This window comes from Tenebrio molitor, chromosome 8 (genome assembly GCF_963966145.1).
Source record: "Tenebrio molitor chromosome 8, icTenMoli1.1, whole genome shotgun sequence".
Lineage (NCBI taxonomy): Eukaryota > Metazoa > Arthropoda > Insecta > Coleoptera > Tenebrionidae > Tenebrio > Tenebrio molitor.
Window position 1 is genome coordinate 9,021,770 of NC_091053.1, and position 17,607 is coordinate 9,039,376.

The window sequence follows — 17,607 nt, forward strand, 5'->3', positions numbered from 1 at the left end:
TCTTTAATTTTTACCTATGATTTTCCTTTAATTAAGTGTTTAACGACTGTCGTTAGTGGTTATTTTTAAATAAAATCTTAAACAACGGGAAGTAATGTTTAATATTTTCATTAACTTGACATTGTTTCCTTAAAGAAGGTATTTAGTTAACGAATGTCTTAAAATAGAGGAAATAATAACGTTGGGCCGTATGATTTCCCTTTCATTAAAGTTAAAGAACCTCGTTAAATTGTTTTTTCTATTTTGCGTTTAGAATTAGTATATTAAAAGACAAGTTTCATAAGACCAGTCTGAAGCAGAAATTCAAGATTAAAAAACGAGTGGCGTAGCCACGACGCCACGAGTTATTTTAAAGAATGAGTGCTTCAAGGTCTTATGAAACGAGTTTTTTTATACTATTTTTTGTAATTTGCCCTTTTTAAGCCGTTTTTAAACAAAAATGTTTACTTTCCTCGATTTAGGGATTTTCGTGGCGGTTGGTAATGTCTTAATTTTAAAAGTGAAAATTTGATCAAGTCTTCAAAGTCGCCTTTTGTTTTATCCAAATTCTGTCACAAAACACGAATATGGAAGATAATCTTTCATGTACGCCCGCTGAAATACGTGAAATTGCCAAAAATAGGGTCGCGAATTTGTTGCTTGATAAATCCTGATAAATAATTCTTTGCACATTTTGTAATTTAAACTGACACGCATGACGGATCAAGCTATGGCAACCTAAAAAATTTTCGTAAAATGTTCCGTGAAATAATGGCTATAAGGACATCCCAGATGATGACGTCGCGTTCGTTAATATGTCTATTAGAGAATCAAAATGGAGGCAAATTACAAAAAAGTCTATTCTAGCATCTAAATGACGTCATTTGAGTGCTTTAATAGGTCGTTGGCGTGTTAGAATCATATATCTATTAACTAAGTAGTTAATAGATATTTATGCATTAAGCCTCTACGGCATTAAGGGAGATATGAACATGATTTTTCCCTAAGGTTGACGTGGTTATAATCCGAGGGCCTTTGGCCCGAGGAATTATAAGTCAACCCAGGGGAAAAACATGAATATCTCCCGTGGTGCATACAATATTTTATTTTTTAGTCTCTCTACTTAAAAGTTAAAATTTTATTAAAAATATTTAGCAGGGAAGATTCCGTGAATATGTGGTTGCTATAGTTTCGTTCTCATGAGTTTGTTGCCAACAATGTGGAGGGCGAAAAAATTTGACAAATCCCAAGGGAGTTGTTTTTCACAATCTGTATCTATGACGAAAAGAAACAATATCGTGTTACTAAAAAATAATACCGAGCGATCATTTAAAAAATAAATCCAGTTTGCTTTGGAGCCTATGCTATAGCATGGGTTGCCATAGGTAACACGCCGACTCCATTTATTTTTTAATTGATCGCACCGTAGATATTATATACAGGTTGTCCCCAAAAAAGAAGACGAGTCCATAACTCCGTTATTTATCGGAAGATTTTAATTATCTGTACACCAAATTAAATGGTTGTTAATAGGCTACAAAATGGCCTAATAAATTCAAGTATAGCCCTATGGGCTTCAAGGGTAAACTGTCAAAATATTTTTTTCTACTAATTCTGATAGAGATTTATATTCTGAAAACAACAATGTATCACAAATATACACTTAAATACCAAAAATTCACAAAAAAAAAATGTAAAAAAACGCTACTATCGTCTATGTTCCATTTTGCGCTAAACATTGGCGGCATATCTGCGCAATCCCACATGTTATTATTTATCATTTGTTTTTCCAGCTACCTTAATTTGGTTATTACACTGTAACGCAGTGCATTTTGATAGCTTTTCGCTTGATGCTCGTCATTTGTTTCAAAAGTTGGTGTTATTTTTTTTAATGTGAAGTTATAATTGTGATACATTGTTGTTTTCAGAATTAAAATCTCTATCAGAATTACTAATAAAAGGTATGTAATCCCATTTGAAAAAAAATATTTTGACAGTTAACCCTTGAAGCCCATAGGGCTATACTTGAATTTATTAGGCCATTTTGTAGCCTATTAACAACCATTTAATTTGGTGTATAGATAATTAAAATCCTCCGATAAATAAGGGAGCTATGGACTCGTCTTTTTTTTTGGGACACCTGTATAATGTATTCCAACTTTAAAAAAACGATGCTTGGCCATGACAATCTGACAGATTCCATCCTGTATATCTGAATAAAAGTTTGGTTAGGAATTTTGAAAATTTTGAAGGCACAGTGTTGCCATACTTATACTCAATTTCATATAAATGTGCATCTAAGCAAGCCATGAAAATCTGATTTTCTGTTGGTATTAAAGCTAAAGCTAGTGACTTTGACTTTCAAAGTTGCTTGCTCTGCGCGAACCCGATTTCACTAATTTTTCAGTTTTTGTCCATTTTAACATTGCTGATTTCAAAAGCAATGTTACGTCTTTTTACTGATTAAATTAAAGTAATTCTTATTTGTTTATTTTTCACTTTAGTATAATTGCATGATAATTCGTAGGATACGAAATACGTAAACATGTCCATAACAACCGGGGCATAATACAGGGCGTAATAAGAATAACCGGGCGTAATGAATTCATAACGCCCTCATCAATTCATAATTGCAGATGCCAATTTTTTTTTTTAATGAACACGTAGTGAAAAATAAAATCTTGTATGCACCACGGCGTCACCCCATCGAATGATTACGCCCATCGAACGATATTCATCTCTCGGGCTAAAGCCCTCGAGTTGGATTCATCGTTCTCCGGGCGTAATCATCGTTGTAACGCAACGCCTTTGGTGCATAAATAGCTAATTTTGTCTTTGTATTTTTACCAAGTAAAGATTTATTGGACATGACCTTCATATACAGGTGTCCCAGAACTCGCGCGTCAGCCGTTAACTGTGAATTTTAATATTTAATCCGACAAGGATTCTACAACAAAAAACGTCAAAAGCATATTAGTTTTGAAATGAAAACGATTTTAAGATAACCAATCACACACGCCTTCCTGAAGGTAATTTTACAAAATGTATGCGTTTCCGAGGAAATGACTTTAGACGTTGCTGCTAAAAAACTGTGATGAATTGTTTGGACAACTTTTATTAAATTCTGTCAGTTTGACATTTAACAGAAAACGGAAACAATATTACACGAAAAGCAAATTTTCAAAGTAAATGTTCAAATTGTGCACCACCAACTTGCCTGCACAGTCTTGCTCGTCTAAGTAAATTGTTTCTAGTGTTTTGTAACATTTCTGGTGTGACCAGTTACAAAATTCCAATCGAGGTGTATAATCTTCGGGTAATAGATGTTGAACTTTGGTGTAATGATACGGGTACATGTGGTTGTGTTTTAAAATTCTTTGAACAATACTTTTTGATAGATTCAGGATGTCGGCCACATTTCTAACACTTCTCGTTCCATCTTCCGTGAATTATTGAACTACGACTCCTGTATCAGGAGTGCAAACCGTGCGGTCAACACCACCAACTCATTTTCTGTCGGGAACCAAAGAATCAGTGATCTGTTCACTAAACGTAAAAATATGTCCGAACTAGGATACTGACCATGTGGAAAGCGTTCACGATACAGCCTTGCGACCGCTTTAGAATTACTGCCACTTTCCCCGTAGATGATCATCATTTCGGTGTATTCTTCGGAAGTGAACATTTCTTACTGTGTTGCTGTCCAAAAATCGACACTTTTCAAATGACCTACTAATTAATGTCACTTTGACGTTAGTATAAAACGTTTGCACAGTTGACCAGACAAATACTGACTTTTAACATTAATTTTGTTACCTGGTAACAACAGTTCACTAAACAATTCACCTAATACACCTTACTAATGAGTCTTCTGTGATTGGCTATCTTAAAATAACTGTAATTTAAAAACTAAGGGGGTCATTCACGAAACTCGGTAAGGCTCGATAAGGCGTTGCAAATTCAAAACCATGACAACCGACATTGTTGAAGCATTGTATTTGCCGTTTCGTTAACGATTTGCAAATTTGCAAAGTTTCGTGAATCTCCCCCTAAATTGTTTAAGAAAAAAAATCTTGAAAATCCTATATCAGGTAGAAGAACAGAATGTGTGGTTTACGGCTGACGCGCGAGTTCTGGGACACCGATATATAACACCCTGCACCATCAGTAGCGGTCTATTAATAATAAGGACCCTAAGACGCATCTGAAATCTGAAAAAGAACAAAATAATAAATAAATATCCAAGATCCAAGTTTTTGAAGAATCGACGGGCCAGTCATGCGCAAACGAAAACGAGATAATAATGAGAATTGAGAATAATGTTGCTCATGTTGCCTATAGCTGCTTTCCATTCGGTCAAAAGAACCGTTCGGAGCTGCTCCTGAGCTTGAAACCCCACGTTCCATTTGCTAGGTGGGTGCGGTGGGTATCACGCTCATTGGTTTTACCGTTCCCTTTCCCCTCAAGGACCACCTTTGGTGCAGGGGCGTGTAGCCCAAACGTGCATTTTAACCTAGGATTTTAAGGGTGACCGATACTGGCGAAGTATTTCAGTTTTGCCACCTTTATAACGCAGCCACTAATACACAGTAGAGTATATAGATAAGTATGGAAACCAAACTGAATTTTTACCTGAAATAATAAGCCCTGAGGCCCTGGCCGTTTCCATGCCCTTACCGAAAGGTTCTGGGAGCTTTATGGTTTAATCTGGTTTATCAGACAAACTATAAATACATTTATTATTTTGTCTAAAAATGTAAGACATAATTTTCTTCTGGAAAATTGTCGAATAATAAAATTATTAATACTATAATAGATTAAAATGGTCCAATAATATGAAGTCCCAAAATTCACGCCCATAAATAAATGTCTTTTTCGCATTAGACACATTAGACGTCGTATGCGAAAAAGACATGTTTTTGCAACGAATTACATACAAGATTTTTTCTAATTCCGTAAAGTATTAGGCCAAAAACAAGAAAAAAGAAATACAGATTTTAATTTTTTTAATTCACTAATTTATTACTCTCATCATTCTATCACTCTCTATCTACTCCAATTCATTTATTACAAAAGTGTTATTTATTGTTACAATTTTGTAGCGATTTTCTTGCCAAATGAGTGATTTTGATCTGCGGTATAGCTGCTATATGTATATCCAGTTTTTTATCTGCGAAGTCGCAGCCAGTTTATGAATTGTGTTATCAACGATTTGAGCAATGGCTTGCGTTTTTTAAAAGTTTCTTTTACATGACGAACTGATGAGATCAATTCAATACTTTGATTGCTTTAGTAAAAGAAAAGAAAGATTCTTCTTGTAATTTTATACTTCTCACTCTTTTTGGCACTAATGCGAAAAAGTGACAGTTAAACGCATTAGTGCGAAAAAGAACGTCATTGTGACATTCAAATGACCACTAAAAAAACACCTATTTTGCAATGGAACTACTGGTCTCGCGAAGGAGTAGATAATTACCAATTCGCGATTTCTTTTTGTGATCTATACATATACCTACCTGCATACTCAACAACGCACAAAACTTTTCATACGATCATACTTTAATTTATAAATCAATATTTCTGTACTTAATTTGTTATACCGGGTGTATTATGAAAAACCTTTGGTGTTATAACTTCCTTATTTTTTATCCGATTTTAATAAATGATACGTCAAACAAAATTCGTTTTAGAAACACTATAGCTATAGCAAAAATTAATTAGCTCTGTACGGTCATAGTTTATATTAGAATTTCTGAAGAAATTCGAATAATACCAGGACAGGGTATTATCTGTAAAGTCATAAAATTTCCTGGTTGAAAACTGATCGGCGGCCCAAACTAACCCCCGAATTTGTCCCGTTCCTAAACAGGTAGGTAGTTTTGAAATCGGAGAAAAGATGTGCCTCTACTGCCTCTGGTGGCAAAAGCGGTGAACTAAAACCGTTTTTATTCGCAAATTTATAAATGAATAACTTCCACAACTTCTGTTTTTTTTAATTATTATTTAATGTAGTAGGTAAAGGTAAATATATTGTATAGGATTACAAAATATTCTAACGAAATGTTCGCCTGGAAGACGAAAAATTTAACTTTTACATTAAGCTCAATATAAAAAAAAACAAATGTTTCATCCACAATTTCACAACGCAGCGGACTCAGTAAACTTATTTAGATTCATTCTACAAAATCTGGAAGCATAATATTGAAATTTAGGTAATAAAAAATCGAATTAAAGCGGCGCACTTTAGGTTTTTATCATATCATCAGACAATCTTTTTCTCTTATAACAAAAGTATAACGCCGCGGTCTGGAGAATTAAAAAACCTTTAATTTGATGTATGATACTTGACGAATGATTGCGTATTAACTGAGTTCTTTGCAATTAATGAAATACACTCTAGTCAACGCTGGTATCGGTCACCCTTAACCACGGGCATTTCAACTCAAAGTTCGCACATTTTAACCGTTCCTTTCATAACTGCTCTCGAGCAGCTCCGAGAAGTACGAGGCTTCAAGCACTAGAGGCGTAACTTGCGTAAGAATATTGAATGGAAAGCAGCTTATGTTGTCCCCTTGAAAATCTGTCAAATGCGCATGACGCATGTCAAATGTCAAAATTGAAAACATTTGAATGTTCGAATGGTGGTTCGAATGGAGTAACGTAAACTCATGTTTGTATTTATCCGGAAGAATTGAAAATTCCGGTAATTGTTAATTTTAAGTGTTACGATGAATAAACACTTGGACTAATTTACATTAAGTATGCGCTACCTCGTTAGAATTAGATCGATTAAACAAAATTAGGAAATAGCTTTAGTTTGTCGACCTAGCCTTGTGGAAAAGTCAGTAGTAAAATGAGTGATGAAACCAATGAAAATTTAGCTGAGAAATTCAGAAGAGAGTACAATGAACAATTCCACATTTTGGTTAGAATGCACTTATCCTTTCTCCTGGACCAAACAACGGACGAGTAAGTTGACCGTTTCTGTCGACTTTTCTAACAGAAAGTTGTTTTAAGTGAATGTGTTTCGGACAAAAACAACAAACTGAAAAAATGGTCTTTGATCCCCTTCAATAAGAAACTGAGCAAATCAAGGGGAATGATGGAAGGTGTGCCTTTGACACAAGAGGGAATATGCCAAGTGTATCAACTTATTGAATTCTTAAGAAAAGAACAAAGTAGAGATTATTCCATTGACTTTTTTGTCATATATTTTATAATTTGTTTTGCAGATATAAAAATTGAAGGTGTGTTTCGACGAACAGGTTCTTTGGCGCGACAACAAGAACTGAGAAATTTGTTAAGCACAGGCATCACGCTGGACCTTGATGGAGGTCCATACAGCATTCATGACTGTGCTTCAGTTTTGAAGGGGTTTTTAGCAGAACTACCTGACCCACTACTGACTGAAGCACATTATCCAGCTTACTGCCAAATTGCTGGTATACAATCATCTTCACTTATTGGTCATTTGTTTATCAAGTTTTTTGTAGAGTTGTGTAGTGTCAAGAATAATTTCATGCACGACGACAAGCTCCTGACCGCTCTGCAACTCCTTTTGCTCTTGCTCCCATCAGAAAACAAAGTATTATTAAAAGACATTTTAGATTTGTTACACCTGACTGCGTCATACGAAACCTTCAACAGAATGTCTGCGGACAACTTGGCCAAACTCTTCACCCCGCATCTCCTGTGCCCCAGGAAACTCTCCCCTGAACAGCTGCACGTCAATTCTCAAACGCTCTCGAGGATCGTGTCTTTCATGATCACCAACAATTCCAATTTGTTCCGAATTCCGCAGAATCTCGTCGTGGAGTTCAGAGCGCGGTACGAGAAGCGCAAAGCCTTCACTGCCAAGTGTCTGAACGAATCGGCGACTGATCAATTCGCGGCTAACACTGTTTTCACGTTCGTGGACCACGAAAGGACCGCCAAAGAGAACCAGTCGAACACCACCGAAACAGCTCTGGCTCAGCTGTACGCGCACATACAGAGTCTGCCGGAGTCGTCAAAAAAGAGGAAGTTGGTGAAGCAGTTTAATAAGGAGAACGGACATGGAACGCCGTTGCAGGTGTTACGGAGCGGGGTGCAAAAAAACAAGAGTCTGGGTGACTCCATAAAGAAGCATATTTTTCACAAGAACGTGGTGAAGAGTCTGAAGAAGGTGCAGGTGAGGGTGAGCGGCGACGACAATTTGGATGTAAGTTGGTGTAAGATTTTTCTCTTCGTTGTTTTTTTTTTAACTTCTTTGTTTTCTATTAATTTTCCTTGCTTTGTGTGTTCCATTAATATCTAGGGAGCCCAGCGCAACATGATCCTTGGCTTTTCAAAATTTCTTATTTACATTTATAAAAGAAGTAAAGTAGCTATGGAAAACCATTTATTACTTCCAGTGGTGTTTGCAAGAGGTTTATGAAACAAATGCAGTATTTTTTAATTAAGCTCAAGTGGATGAATACAAAATTCGAGTTATTTGAGAATGAATTTTTAAATCTTGCAAAGCCTGTCGCATTAAATGGTTCCATTTCACGTAATGATAAAATAAAATCTGTCCTCAATGCCGTGACTCGTTTTTTGTAATATAAATCAACATTTATGATACTCATATAGCCAAAAAATTAACAGATTAATAATTTTGATAAAAGTAAGGTGTTCTTCAAAAATCAGTCCATTTCAAATGAGATTATAAGAGATGGGAGAAATAAAAGAGAATGCAAATAACTATCGAGATATGTTGAACTTAACTTAATTGATACTGAAATTCTCATACATGGTGAATATCTGAGAATATTTCTGAGTATCGACACACGCAGCAAACGGACAAAAACACAAATTGCTGTAAGAAGTTCGTCGAGGAATAAAAAAAGAGTATAACGAGTATTTTTTTTTTAATTTGGCGTTGAAGAGTCGATTGTGAACGCACCACCGGATTACAGCTCTGAACAGCTGTTTAAGTGTAACCTCACTTTTTGCGTTGTTTTTAATCTGTAGTTTGACAAATCAGTGTTTTTAAGATGAGTGGCTCATTTACAATCGACTCTTCGATGGCAGATTTTAAAAAACACCTTTATAATCTGTTTCAAAATCAAAAATCCACCGCCTGCTGAATTATGTTGGCAGAAAAAAGAAATCCCTAGATTAAGTTTCATTTTTTTGGGTTGGCCCCAACCCTTCGCCAACATTTGACATTCGGTTTGTCAAAAATATCAAATAATCAAATCATAAAAATGCCTCGAAAAACGAAGAATCTTTTAACCGCTAAATCAAAACGAGCGCTCATAAACTCCTTGGCAGAATTAAAAAGGTTCAGCCTGAATTCAGTAGTAGGAACCTTGAAGAGAAATTCGCACGAATCTTTTCGGTAAATTTTTGGTCTTTACCTTCACTTCTTTTGAAATTATTACTTTTATCAAAATTAGGTGTCAAGAGTTACAGTTCGCTCAGTAATAAAAGTTTGCGATAACGGTGACGAAATTACGGTTTCGGTTTCAAAAGGCGGTAGAAAGAAAACATCATTTTATAAATTGGCTCTTCCTGAGGAAGATATAAGCACTTTAATTGTGTTCAATACAAAGCAGCCTTCATATCTACAGTGACAAAATACCTAATATCCTAGCTACGTTGCCGATCCATTTTTAGGAAAAATTACAAAAATTTAAGATTTTTTTACTCCAAAGTAAAGCTATTCTTCAAAAAATTGTTTTACGTTATTATTTTTCACAATCATCTACACTATAAATAACAATAAACACTGAACTTTTCAGCCTGTATTTGAAGAAAACGCATTTCAAAGAGTGCACCTTCAGACCGAACCAATTTATCTTTGTGGGGGAGTCCGGATTTATTTTTTATTTCCATATTTGGACTACTGAAGTGATCCCCTACAATGCTCTGAATTTGGAATTCGCGAATGTTGAAACACTCTATACAAATATTTGCCAAAGAAAATCTTTGAATACACGGGGTCACGCTTACTTTGTACACAATTTTAAATTCTATGGGACTCAGATACATATAAGAATGAAAACAGAAAAATACTAACAGAACAATCATATTTTATGTGATCGCAAAGAAAAACCTGAATATATGTACATACTCGTATAAACATGGATCATAACAACGAACTTGGGTAAATGATCGCTATCCAAATTAAAAAAAAAAAAAAATCAAAATTGAAGGAACAAGGTTTACAGTATTACATGCTGGGTGTTTAAATGGATTTTTAGCTGGTTGTAGTTTTCTTCTCAATTCTAAAAATAATGACAGATTATCATCGTACCATGAAGGGTAATATTTTTAAAGATTGGGTGCAAAAGCAATTGTTACGTGAAGCAGATACTTCTTGAAAAATTGTAGTATATAGTTATGGACAATGCACCATACCATTCTGTTCGTGTAGAAAAACCTCCAACACGAGTTTCTTCAAAGTTATAAAAAGTCAGCCAATAGAATACGAAATTGATGAGTTACTTCTCCAAAGTGGTATTGATTGCTGTCCTTCGTTTACCACCACTGCCAATACAATTCAATAGAGCGTATTGTAAGCGGGGTTATAATCAACATAATTCAGTCTATGACGTTTGATAGTAAAACGCGAGTGGCAAATACTTGGCTACAACCGTTATCCAATTTTAATGAAGAAATGTGGAAAAATTGTGTTCAACATTGTGAAAATCTCATCAAACAGGACTGGCAAAAATTATGGGGAATATCACTGTGAGTGATATTCCTCCTATAATAATATCTATCACTGGCATCAGATGATACTGACTCCTCAGATTCAGAAGATGATAAGAATTCAGAAAAGTGAAATGAAGAAATTGAAGTCTCAGATGAAGAATCTGAAATAATTACAATAATGATGGATTGTGATTAAATAAATTGTTGTTATTCGTTTAACGTTTATTAGTTCTATTGTTTGTTTCAAAATCAAAAATCCACCAACACAGCATTCTACTTCCTAAATATGTACAAATATGTACAATAGTAATTAAGAATGATGAAATTAGAAGAAATGGGGCAAATAATCGTACCTTAAATGTCTGTGCCTTGGAATGTAAAGAAAGTAAAGAAAAAAAAAATACTTCTGACATTTAAGTAGAAAACATAAGGCGTGAGGTAACATGACCGTACGCCACTCGGATTAAAAAAGACGAAAGAACATGGCTCATATTCAACCATAACGAAACAGAAACAAGAAAGGCGAGCTCATCACACCGCTTATACTCGGCAGAGATTTATCGTTATTCCGCAGCTCCCTGCCGCCATATCGTGATTAAACAAAGTGAAAAATACCACTAGAAATTGTCCCTATCTGGTTAACTCTAAAAAAAAAAAGATTCATTTCCTGGGTTAAGTGAATTCAAAGAGACAGGCAAGAAGACAGACAAAAAATTCAAAAATTGTTTAAATATCGAATTAACAGACAGTCACTCCAATTTTATTTATAGGCGTAGATAATACTGTATGAATGATTGTTTGGTCCAGCTTGCTATGAAAACTTATCAAATTTTGAATGTGCCGATTTATATCAAGAATAAATTCGGCAAATTCAGGTTAGGTTGTTGGCTAAATCCTACCCTCGCAAATTTTATTTAGCTCTAAAACTGGTACTTGGAAAAATACAGATTTTTGGTGTTTATTAACTCTGATAAAACGAATATGTAAAAGGAACGAAAACTGGATTGAAAAGCGCAAATAAAACGCCATTAATGTAAATTAAAATCGGGCATATGTTTCAAAAAGGCGGCACAATATGTAATATTTTTTCCAAAGCAACAGATGTTAAAAAGTAGAGTTTGAACATTAATATTGGAAGTTTTTTGGTGTAAAAGACAATAATACACTGAAATATTGATAAAAATGTTCTAGAGATCTATTAAACCACGAGTGCTCTAATGGATAGCCATAAATGACTCCAAATTGAATACAATAATAGACCTATTAGAGACGCAAATTCTAAAGACATTTTTAAGACAATACGAAAAAAATTACACGTTGCTGGCGTAATATTGGTCAGACAATGTGGCAAAACATTTTTGAAAATATGAAAATGAAAAAGAGCAATGAAGTGTCCGGAACATAGCACTGAACATTTTTTTTTACAATACATTTGTTTCTGTGCTGTTTTTGTTTTTACCTTTTTACAATAATATTTTATTCACCTGAACAGAAGAAATTTGTCGTGAGGTGATTTGATTTTAAGTATTTGTTACGATTTGTTTACTTTAAATTACCTTGTCTTAAAGGCCCTTATTTTTAGGCAAGCAACAAAGTAATCGTATTAGTTTATCTTTGCTGTAGTATAGTTACGTTATGTAATGTAGGTGGCAAATTTCACAGCCAAATACGATGTAAAAAACATTTGTGTGTGTTATCAACTTCATTGGTGGATGTTTTAATCATTGTTGGGTGTCCAGTGAAAGCAAATAATCTAATCCGAAGGAATTACAAAGGAGAAAATCTTAAATAAATTGAACCAAGAGAGGAAAGAGAAAAAAGTTATAAATACCGCTTATTTTATTTTGGCTATTTGAAGCGATGTTGTACCCTTTGTGAAATAGCCTTTAACGGTAGCATTGCTGGGCGCCCTCAGACTTGGCATCATGTCGCATGCTTTTGCAGACTCCCCCTCTCCAAACGGTAATAACCCGAGCAAGACTGTTTTGTACGAACTGCGATTCGAGCACAGACCAAAGCACAAACGACGAAGATCCCCAACCGAAAAAGCTCCGAAGCTCGACGGACGAAGAGACCGTCGTCGGTCCGAAAGACGTCGAAAGCGGCGTCGGACCTTGCGTGACGAGCACGCCGGCGTGCGTCGCCCTCCATTTCACGCCGGACGAACAGGACCGTAAGTCCATGTCACCCATTACCAGATCTACACAACGCATGACCAGGGCCATGCAGGTACGGGGGAAGTCGCCCTTCTTACGACTAGTCTTGACAGCTTGCTTGCTTACGTGTCGCTGCCACTCTTTTGCTATACTGTCACGCACGAGCTCCCGCCCCCTCTTAACACAATGTTTGTATAGGAAACTATGATGACTCCCAGAAGCAGGAAGCCGGTCTTGTTGGTCTCCGGTACCAACATCAACAATTTGGCCAAAGCGGAGACAGTCGGAGGCACTATGGATAGATTGCCGGAAGAAATGTCAGAAGAAAAAGACGAAGTGTCACCGAAGTCGGACAGTTCGCTGACGGAAACGTTCAGGGAATATCTGGAGAGTCGAAGCATGGTGGCAACCTCGTCGCCGTCAGCGGATTCGAGCTTTTCGAGTCGGACCGACGATTTCAACTCCGACGAGTTTAACATCAGTCCGAGTAAAATGACGAACTCTTTACTCAACTGTTTGGATGGAAACGAAATGGAACAAGTCGAGGAGAGCGGCGAGAAGAAATTAATACTTAAGCCAAAACAATTCGATAAAAACGGACAACCGATTATTTTTGAAACGTCATTTTGAGCGTCGCGAGTACCGAAAGATTGTGTTCAGTTATTAGAATTATGTATTGCTTCAATTTGTAAATATATTTATTTTATACGTTAAAAAATCGTCACAATAAATGAATGATTATCAATAAATACTTGCGAAATATATGTTGTATGTACACAAAGTAAGGAATTTATTTCCCCTGACGTACCCAAGCCTCATAAAATATCGCATTTCGATTTTAAAACATGTCATCATGGGTTAAATCAGGCATCAAGTGTAAACCCCTCTCTTTCAAAGCTTTAGACACTAGTTTCTGTTGTTCTTGTTTTGATTCTTGTTCTTGCCTCTGGGCGTCGAGAATTTCATCAACTGAGACTTCAGTCAGCGGCAGTTCTGCCTCTTTTTCTGCGTCCTGGACAAAAGAAAATGTACCAACAGGCAAAGCGCCAATTGCAACTTACAATTTCACCCAGTAATACAACATTTTCTCCCCTAACTATGAACACGCCTCTGGGGATGTCTCCATATTCTTTACCCACGTGTATGCGTTCGATGGTTCTGTGTAGCACTAAATTCGCAAACTGGTCAACACTTCGGAGGTAACCTATGAGAGTCCTGCCGTCACGGAGCAGAACCATCAATTTTTCTACCACAAAAAAATTTAATGCGGAAAGTGATGTCGACGAAATTACTTACTGTCCAATTCGTCTAGTAAATGAGCGGTGCCCTCCAGTTCGGTCTTATTCATTTTACAACAGACTTTCAATTAAAACCATTCGAATATTTTGACACTGAAAAGTGGGGTTATGGCGCGCAATTGTCAACTTTGGACCACCGACTTAAAAACGATAGATCGCCACGTGCACGATTCTCACCCCATGGATATAAAAATCTACAGATGTCAAAAAACAAGTTTAACAAAAATCAATTTATTCTTTCTTATTTATATGTACAGAAAATGACAATGGTTTAGTCCCAGTATTTCAAAAGGCCGTCCCATCCTGCCGTGACCAACTTGCTCGGTTCGTGCGGATGCCACAGGACGCTTATGCAAACATTATCGTGTGCTTTCCACTTCTTGTACAATTTCGTCGTTTTCCAGTCCCAGATGTAACATTTACCGTCAGCGTCACCCGACACGAGATAACTAAAACAAAGCCAAGATACAAAACTGTGTTGTACGATAAAAACTGACTCACCTCAAATCTGGCGAAAAATCAAGTGAACAAGCATATCCCGCCACCATGTGCCCCGTAAACGTCTTCTTTCTGTTTATCTTGAATCTGTTCAGAGCCGAGAATATGACAATCTTGTTATCCATACTTTGACACGCTAGCCACTTCCCGTTGGGGGCTGGAGTCACAGCTGGCATACTGTGCATGGTGGGGTCGGCTATATACTTCATGTCGACCGGTATGTCCCACTCCCACACTCGCAAGCTCTTATCGTCTGATGTGGTCACGAATCGTCTGTTATCGTCTACGAATGTGATCGAGTTGACGGCTCCCAAATGTCTGTCGTATTCTTGGACGATGTCACCTGATCTGGTGTCCCACTATAAAAACACAATTAGCGTTTTTCTCAACTTTGAGACAATTCTCACTTACACAAATAATTTTTTTGTCCGAGGTGCCGGCTACAAACAGATGTTGCTTGTTCTTGTCTGGATTAAATTTAATACAGTAAGGGATTTTCCGACTCGAAAATCTCTTTACAACTTGACCAGTTTCCGTGTCCCACAGCTTGATGTATCTGTCGTATGCTACAAGAGAAATTGTTTTAACAAATGAATAAAAAACTACTGTTGGTTTCATTCGTACCTGCTGAGAGGAAAAGTTTACCAGAATTGTTGAAACAAATGTCTCTGACAGCTTGTTTGTGCCCGTAGTACGTGCGAACGCATCTCCTCTCGTTATAGACTTCCCACAACTAAAAATAATAGTATATTAAAAAACAAGTTTCATAAGGACGTAATTATTTCATGAGTCCAAGTTTATAAAACGAGTCGCGAAGCGCGAGTTGTACAAAGGGCGAATGGAATAAACGCCTTATGAAACGGGTTTTTTAATACTATTTTTTCTATTTTGCACCTTTTGAGCCGTTTTTAAATCAAAAGTAAGAATTTTAAAATTATGGGAAGTTTAATGATCGTTGGCAAAAAACAATTGAAACACTTGTCGACTCTGGGATATTCGCGCGCATTGGCTGACGCTGCCAGAATCCCCTAGACTTGAGAGGATTCTGGCAATACCAACATGATAACCGTAAATTGTACTATCGCTATTATAGAACCGCTTTCAGCTGTTACGACACTATTTTTGGTATCGTAACAGCTGCTATGAACGCAAAATAGAAAAAATATGTTATTTATTACGACGGCATTCAGGCAGGTGTCAATACCTTAATTCTACAGTCCATACTAGCAGACAACAACAAATGAGCAGTTCTGGGAAACCAGCGTATCGCTGCGATTCCCTTGGAGTGCCCTGACCAAGTGTGGATGTGTGCTTTTGGTAGGAAGCACCGTTCGGGGGGCGTATCCGACTTTAGATTAACCCCAACATCTTGAGGAGCATGCAAGAAGCTTCGCCCTTGATAATCCACCGAATCCGAAACTGCAACAATTCATTAAACGAAACGAAACCACCGACATTAACGACCTTACTGTGAAGAATCGACTTCTCCTCGATCGGTTTCTCCTCGATTGGCTTCCCTTTTTTGTTCTTCTTCGACGCCAACTCCTCCAACTCCGCCGCCTCCTCCTCGGACGGTTTCATCACTCTCTGTTCGTCGATGAATCCGCCCCACGGGCCCAAGAATCCCTCGATGTCGCTCGGGTCGTTGTTCTTCTTCCGTTTTCTCTTGTCGAGAGGTCGCAGTTTGGTCGATTCGAAGACCGTTTTCGCGTCAGTGTTGATTTCGTCGGATTGACCCGTCGTAGTTATGATTTTTGTGCCGTCACCTTCGCTACCGACCGTGGGGTCGAGGGCGTATCCGAAACTGTTGAATGTACGCCTCTGGTTTTCGAACTGAAACTCGCTGACGTACGCCGGTTCTACGTAGCCGGAGAGCATGTTCCGGGAAGATTGTTGCTGTTGGGTCTTAAAGGGGTTCTCCGGGCCCACCATGGGAGAAAACAGTTCTTCGAATTTTGGGTTGAAGGAAACTTCCTTGGCAGTGGGGTCTATATGTTTGATACATTCTTCTGAGCCCTGAACCATGTAGAAGAACAAATATTATAACCATCCACGAAAATGTAAAAAAAAAAACATTGATTCAAAGTGCTTGTAATTTAAACTGGTACACCATTGTACACAGGGTACTTCACGAGCGAATATGAGCCCGACAGAATTGAAAATGCAACCCGCAATACATTCTTGGCTATTTTAAATATCATACTGTTTTAAAATGAAATTATGAATCCATGATGGCTTTGCTTTCAATAATTTTATCTGTCAGAGCTGACATTTACGAAAAAGTTAAAATAATACGATTAAAATGTATTCCAACGATGAGAAAACAGACATGATCCTGATTTATGGTGAATGTAATAAAAATGCTTCTGCCGTTGCGCGTTTATGCAGACAATAAACACTTTCCCAAAAACTTCATTTTTTCAAATGTGTCAAAATTTACGAAACTGCACTGACTAAATCAAAAAACAAACATCCATGTTACCTGTGCAAATGCATTGTGGGTTGCATTTTCAATTTTGTCAGGCTCATTAACACTTGTGAAATAGCCTGTATACAATAATGAAATAAAAATAGAGAAAATGAATCATTTCTATGCTTTTAAAACTTGGTAAATACAAACAGTTTGAAACAGGGTTCCAGGAATAATTGGTATGTTTCTTGCGACACTGTTCCAAAGAAACCGTAACTTATGTGCCGAGAAATAGTGGATTTAAGCAAAAGACTTACAGTTGGTAAAACTAAAGGTGCAGCACAAATTTGTAATGAATTTTTGACCGAAAACTCTGGTTTCCCTTGAGACTCTCCAGTCTTAACCTCTTCTTCGTCACTATCGATATATTCTTGCAAAGCCAACATGTTCTCAAATATTTTCAAACACTAACACTCACTCGGTGTAGAGTTATATAATAAAGACATCAATTTTTCAAAAATTTACAATAAAACGTAATATTCGCAAAAATAACATAACCACCACGGTTGATTGTCAACAAGACATA

The 17,607-nt window shown here is 36.8% G+C and overlaps 3 protein-coding genes across 6 annotated transcripts; 1 reads left to right on the top strand and 2 right to left on the bottom strand.

The window, feature by feature from the left end:
• Positions 1-6,571: 6,571 nt before the first annotated feature.
• RhoGAP54D (Rho GTPase activating protein at 54D) lies at positions 6,572-13,577 on the top strand. 4 transcript variants are annotated; one of them, XM_069055500.1, is made up of 7 exons: positions 6,574-6,738; positions 6,783-6,948; positions 6,997-7,157; positions 7,212-7,421; positions 7,473-8,179; positions 12,604-12,888; positions 13,014-13,577. In XM_069055500.1, the coding sequence occupies exons 2-7, from the start codon at positions 6,833-6,835 to the stop codon at positions 13,443-13,445; spliced, it is 1,911 nt and encodes a 636-aa protein (XP_068911601.1). In that variant the 5' UTR covers positions 6,574-6,738; positions 6,783-6,832; the 3' UTR covers positions 13,446-13,577. The 4 variants fall into 4 exon arrangements, with proteins under 4 accessions (XP_068911603.1, XP_068911601.1, XP_068911600.1 ...); XM_069055499.1 differs by having other exon boundaries at positions 6,790-6,948; XM_069055502.1 differs by having other exon boundaries at positions 6,572-6,948; positions 12,604-12,832; positions 13,014-13,349.
• Positions 13,496-14,266, bottom strand: LSm1 (U6 snRNA-associated Sm-like protein LSm1). The gene is made up of 3 exons (XM_069055512.1): positions 14,112-14,266; positions 13,877-14,061; positions 13,496-13,827 (listed from the first exon to the last, which is right to left on the bottom strand). Exons 1-3 carry the CDS (start codon positions 14,161-14,163, stop codon positions 13,654-13,656), a joined length of 411 nt encoding a protein of 136 aa, XP_068911613.1. The 5' UTR covers positions 14,164-14,266; the 3' UTR covers positions 13,496-13,653.
• A 62-nt stretch (positions 14,267-14,328) lies between these two features.
• On the bottom strand, positions 14,329-17,594 carry LOC138136343 (pre-mRNA-processing factor 17). The gene is made up of 7 exons (XM_069055504.1): positions 17,339-17,594; positions 16,081-16,627; positions 15,816-16,030; positions 15,236-15,344; positions 15,023-15,177; positions 14,615-14,970; positions 14,329-14,562 (listed from the first exon to the last, which is right to left on the bottom strand). The coding sequence occupies exons 1-7, from the start codon at positions 17,465-17,467 to the stop codon at positions 14,385-14,387; spliced, it is 1,689 nt and encodes a 562-aa protein (XP_068911605.1). The 5' UTR covers positions 17,468-17,594; the 3' UTR covers positions 14,329-14,384.
• Between the last annotated feature and the right edge of the window lie 13 nt (positions 17,595-17,607).

Coding starts and splice junctions, on each gene's coding strand:
- LSm1 (XM_069055512.1), bottom strand. CDS start 14,163: ATGAATAAGACCGAACTGGAGGGCACCGCTCATTTACTAGACGAATTG. Junction 14,062..14,111: donor TTTACTAGACGAATTGGACA/GTAAGTAATTTC, acceptor TTTTTGTGGTAG/AAAAATTGATGGTTCTGCTC. Junction 13,828..13,876: donor TTGTATTACTGGGTGAAATT/GTAAGTTGCAAT, acceptor TCTTTTGTCCAG/GACGCAGAAAAAGAGGCAGA.
- LOC138136343 (XM_069055504.1), bottom strand. CDS start 17,467: ATGTTGGCTTTGCAAGAATATATCGATAGTGACGAAGAAGAGGTTAAG. Junction 16,628..17,338: donor CACCTTTAGTTTTACCAACT/GTAAGTCTTTTG, acceptor TACATGGTTCAG/GGCTCAGAAGAATGTATCAA. Junction 14,563..14,614: donor GATTTTTCGCCAGATTTGAG/GTGAGTCAGTTT, acceptor GCTTTGTTTTAG/TTATCTCGTGTCGGGTGACG.
- RhoGAP54D (XM_069055500.1), top strand. CDS start 6,833: ATGAGTGATGAAACCAATGAAAATTTAGCTGAGAAATTCAGAAGAGAG. Junction 7,422..7,472: donor AGCTTACTGCCAAATTGCTG/GTATACAATCAT, acceptor AGTTTTTTGTAG/AGTTGTGTAGTGTCAAGAAT. Junction 12,889..13,013: donor GCATGACCAGGGCCATGCAG/GTACGGGGGAAG, acceptor ATGTTTGTATAG/GAAACTATGATGACTCCCAG.